Source organism: Centropristis striata, chromosome 10, assembly GCF_030273125.1.
Source record: "Centropristis striata isolate RG_2023a ecotype Rhode Island chromosome 10, C.striata_1.0, whole genome shotgun sequence".
In the NCBI taxonomy this organism is placed as follows: domain Eukaryota; kingdom Metazoa; phylum Chordata; class Actinopteri; order Perciformes; family Serranidae; genus Centropristis; species Centropristis striata.
The window spans coordinates 36,676,525-36,681,879 of record NC_081526.1 but is presented as its reverse complement, the minus strand read 5'-3'; the positions used below and the strand labels follow the sequence as shown (position 1 = coordinate 36,681,879).

The window sequence follows — 5,355 nt, the reverse complement described above, 5'->3', positions numbered from 1 at the left end:
ACCCAGGTTAGACCAGACGCCTGGATCTAGAGACCTGCAGCCAAAATCCAGATCAAATATCAAGTCTGAAACTAGATCCCAGGAAACCAGAAAGGTGGACTCTGGATCCAGATTAGAGTTGAAGCCTGTCTCTGTATCAGAGGAGACCAGAGACCTGCAGTCTGGATTCAGATTAAACCTGATTACTGGTTCTACATCAGACCCAAAATCAGATAAACCAGAGGAGACCAGAGACCTGAAGCAGGCGTCCAGTTCAGACCAGATGCCAGGATCAAGATTAGAGCTCAAACCAGAATCAGAATTAGATGTCAGGTCTGAATCTAGATCAGAGGAAACTAAAAACCTAATGGCTGGTTCTAGATCACGATCGAGTTTAGAGCACAGATCCAGTTTAAATCATAACCCAGAAACAAGATCAGGGCTAAAAACAGAAACCAGATTAGAGTTTAAACCTGAATCTAGATCAGAGGAGGCAAAAGACCTTCAACCTGGACCCAGGTTAGACCAGACGCCTGGATCTAGAGACCTGCAGCCAAAATCCAGATCAAATATCAAGTCTGAAACTAGATCCCAGGAAACCAGAAAGGTGGACTCTGGATCCAGATTAGAGTTGAAGCCTGTCTCTGTATCAGAGGAGACCAGAGACCTGCAGTCTGGATTCAGATTAAACCTGATTACTGGTTCTACATCAGACCCAAAATCAGATAAACCAGAGGAGACCAGAGACCTGAAGCAGGCGTCCAGTTCAGACCAGATGCCAGGATCAAGATTAGAGCTCAAACCAGAATCAGAATTAGATGTCAGGTCTGAATCTAGATCAGAGGAAACTAAAAACCTAATGGCTGGTTCTAGATCAGGATCGAGTTTAGAAGAGAGTCAGGGATCGAGATCAGGGCTGAAAACAGAATCCAGATTAGATGTGAAGCCTGAATCTAGATCAGAGCCAACCAGGCATAGGGCCCCTGGATCCAGATTAGAATTGAAGTCTGGACCTAAACCATGTTCCAGATCAGACTCCAAGTCAGATAAATCAGAGGAGACCAGAGACCCGAAGACAGGATCCAGATCACAGCTGAAAACAGAATTGAAATCAGGAATAAAGCCTGGATCCAAACCAGAGGAATCCAGAAACTTTGAGTCAGGATCAAAATTAGATTTGAAGCCAGAATCTAAACCAGAGGAGACCAAAAACCTTCAGTCTGGATTCAGATTAAACCTGATGGCTGGATCAGACCTCAAGTCAGATTCTAAATCAGAGGAGACCAGAGACCTGCAGCCAGAATCCAGATTAGATGTGAAGCCTGAATCTAGATCAAATGAGACCAAAAACCTGCAGCCAGGATCCAGATCAGAGCTGAAAACAGAATCCAGATATGATTGGAAGCCTGAGGAAACCAGAGACCTGGAGTCTGAATCAGAGGAGACCTTAGAGCTCCACTTTGGATTTAAATCAGTCATACAGATAGAATCCAGATTAGATGTGAAGCCAGAGACCAGAAAACTGCAGCCTGGATCCACATCAGTGCAGAACAAAGACCTACAGCCAGAGTCCAGGTCAGGAATACATGAATGCAGTGAACAGGCAGGAGAGTCAGAGTGCATGCTGGGAAAAGAGACTCAAAGTGAAGAAGGCCACACCAACCAGACCCTTCTGACCAATCAGAGGCTCCGACTGCTGTCGTCATGCCAACACCTCATGGACAAGGTTAAATTTTATTATTTTATTCTTTACAGAAGCTTAGTTTCACTGTATTACTTCATGTAAACTACAAGACATACTGTGTGTGTGTGTGTGTGTGTGTGTGTGTGTGTGTGTGTGTGTGTGTTGCAGGTCAGCAGTTGGGTGCAGCAGGGCAGCAGCGTTTTATCTAACAGCTCTGAAGCAGGACAGCAGCTCTGTGAGGCCGAAGACTCTCTGAACACACACCTGCAGCTACACAAACAAGCTGAGGTACACACACACACACACACACACACACACACACACACACACACACACACACACACAAACACACACACACACACACACACAATTACAGGATTTCATGAAGCTTTAACACGTTTTTTGTGGTTTTTAAAATCCAATAAAAGTCTCGAGTGAGATGATCCGCCTGACGGACGAGTCCAAACAGTCTGCTGCTGGAAACCCCCTCTCTCTCACACACACACACACACACACACACACACACACACACACACACACCTATAAGACCGTAGAGGTGACTGTGTGTGTCTGCAGTCTGCAGGTGAGGATGCAGAGACCCTGAAGCAGACCCTGGATCAGATCGGAGCTCTGCAGACCAGCAGACAGCTGTCCCCTCTGAAGGCTTTGACAGAGCAGCTGAAGAGAGGCAGCACAGGGGGCCGCACCAGCACCAGAACCAGCACCAGCACCAGCACCAGCACCAGCACCGCTCAGCCTCCTGCAGACCTACTGAGTCCAGAACTTGCTGCTCAAGTGGATCGGATCCTGAAGGATCTGCAGAGTCTGAACAGGAGGATCGACTCGAACCTGCAGCTGCTGCGACCCTACGTGTCTTTCCTCAGGATGGTCCGGCAGGTCAGAGTCCCTCAGGGGGTCCAAGGTCCTCCGGATCTCACTCAAAAACTAAAACACAAACTAAAACACATATTTACCTCACTGTACTTACTTGGGTTGTTAAAGTCCAACAGTTTAACACAATTTAAGCAGTTCCTTAAGTATAAGACCGAGATGAGCAGGAAAACTTCAGGAAAAGACTGCAGGATGCTTTGTGCACTAGATTTCATTTCAAGGAAAACTTAAAGGAACACTCCACCGTTTTTTCATATTAAAACATGTTATTCGGTCAAGTAAGACGAGTTGATACAGACCTCTTGCGTCTCAACGCATGCACTCAATCGCCCTGGCGCGCGGCGCCACTTGGCTAGCACTTAGCTTAGCCCAGTTCATTCATTAGGATCCAAACAGATGGACAGTTAGAAGTGACCAAACTCCTCCACGTTTTCCCTATTTAAATACAGCTACACGAGTAGTTAAACGACCAAGTATGGCAACACAAAATAAAACGTGGCGCTTTTCTAAGCGGATAAAAAGGATAACTATAATGTATGGCGGAATAGCACTTGGGAGCACTTCGTCTCGGCGCAGTAATATCATCACTCCTGAGGGGAGAAGATTTTTCAGGAGTGATATTTTGTGTCGCCATACTTGATCGTTTAACTACTCGTGTAGCTGTATTTAAATAGGGAAAACGTGGAGGAGTTTGGTCGCTTCTAACTGTCCATCTGTTTGGATCCTAATGAATGAACTGGGCTAAGCTAAGTGCTAGCCAAGTGGCGCCTCGCGCCAGGGCGATTGAGTGCACGCATTGAGACGCAAGAGGTCTGTATCAACTCGTCTTACTTACCCGAATAACATGTTTTAATATGAAAAAACAGTGGAGTGTTCCTTTAACTCATTTTTTAAAAGCAAATCTTAATTTAAGGTACTTTGTGCAGTCAGCCCCAGAGGGATTAACAGCCAAATGAACTTGTTCTGGACCAAAGTGTTGCAGAACGTTTTCATCCTTTGATCCCTCAGGAAGTTAAAGCAGAAGGTGTTTCGTTTCTCCAGGTGGAAGAGGAGATGGAAGAGCTGAAGGAGGTCTACAGGAGGAGGCCAGAGGAAGATGAAGAAAGTGGATCCAGTTCAGTACTAAAGAAGAAGAAGCAGGTTGACGCCTGCTGGCAGGAAAAGCTCCAGAGGTTCCTCAGCTGTCAGGAACTTGGAAACAACTACATCCAAAATGTCTCCAGTCAGGTATCAGCAGTGAACGATGACGTGGATCAGGACAAGAAGTTTCTGTGAGTCATGAAGAATCATTCTGTGTTTCAGGTGTCAGGAGCGACGTTAGACCTGCAGGCGGTGCAGAGGGTGGTGCAGCAGACGCTGGAGCGACTCCACAAAATCAAACAGGACATGGACAAGCTGCGGAGTCAGCAGCTGATCCAGATCCAGCAGCAGCAGGAGTCCTGCAGGAAACACCAGGAGAGGCTGAACAAGGTACTGAAGACTCTAACTGTACTGTTAGATGAATGCAGTGGAGTAACAGTATGAATACGTTCTGTTTCAGACCCTGCAGGACTTGAACTGTGTCTCTGAGATGCTGGACTCGTGCACTCTGATGGATCTGGGTTCAGACCTGCAGACCTCCAGGCTGCTGGAGCGCTTCAGCCAGGCCAGACCACATTTCACTGTGAGTCTTCTGTTTTAACCTGTCAGGACAATCAGATTTTCAGACTGCAAACACTGATGAGATTGTTGGGACATTGGAGCATATAGACTCTTGGGCTGTGGTGACTGCAGGGACCTTTGGACCACTAAGACTCCAGGTTCTACTTTGACTGTTGAGAATCTGGTGACAGATGGCAATGTTGAGACCGATCTGACTTTTAGATTACAGAAACTGATCGGAGTGGGGACAGATTCAAGTTTTGGGAACAATGGGTCCTTTAGACCAGCTGTTCTCAACCTTGGGGTTGGGACCCCAATTGGGGTCGCGAGATGATTTCTGGGGGTCACCAAATCATTTTGGAAGTCAGCTCTGTCTCCACTGTGTTAAAGTGTTCATGTGTTAATGTGTTTAAGTCTTTTTGGTCATTTAATGTCTTTTTTTGGTCATTTTGTGTCTTTTTTTGTGTCTTTTTTTGATCATTTTGTGGTCAATTTGTGTCTTTTTTGGTCATTTTGTTTCCTTTCTTTGGTAATTTTGTGTCTTTTTTTTAAGTCATTTTGTGTCTTTTTTGGTAATTTTGGGTCTTTTTGGTCTTTTTTGGGTGATCTGAACTGTGCATGTGAGATTGTGTTCAGTGAGCGGGGGGCACGGACAACATGCATGTTAAATTGGGGGTCGCGACTCAAAACGTTTGAGAACTACTGGTTTAGACTGCAAGGTCTGGTGATAGTGTTGAACTCCTAGTGGTGGCTCATTACAACTGGGACTTCTGCTGGGAAAGTGACTGTATGGACTACTGTTGTAGAAAATCTTTAAAGAAAAACAACTGACGACCAGGTAGATTCGAATGGCAGCCTTGTGCAGGATTTCTTTAGCAAGTATCAAAAACAGATCCAAATGTCAAAGGTGACAGACAGATCCAAATGGTAGAACAACTCTGAGAAAGACAACGCCCTGTGTCTCTTTTTTATTTTGCAGGTTCGTGTGTCATTGTTTCTGTGTAACTAAGGTTCAACGTCCTGTAATTTCCTGTTATGAAAAACATTTAATATTAGAGCATACTTGGGATTTCCTAAATGAGAGCTTTTCATATCTCAAACAAGCAGAAGATTCCTGTAAAGAGACTGTGACTGTTGGTCAGATTTCTGTGTGTTTATCA

The 5,355-nt window shown here is 45.3% G+C and overlaps 1 protein-coding gene across 1 annotated transcript in view; it reads left to right on the top strand.

Moving 5' to 3' along the window:
* The first annotated feature begins 3,832 nt into the window (after positions 1-3,832).
* The window catches only part of ccdc141 (coiled-coil domain containing 141), a 17,944-nt gene continuing 16,421 nt past the window's right edge, over positions 3,833-5,355 (top strand). The window contains exons 1-2 of the mRNA XM_059342394.1: positions 3,833-4,024; positions 4,095-4,217. Coding sequence (XP_059198377.1) covers positions 3,833-4,024; positions 4,095-4,217 — 315 coding nt within the window. The remainder of the gene's footprint in view (positions 4,025-4,094; positions 4,218-5,355) is intronic.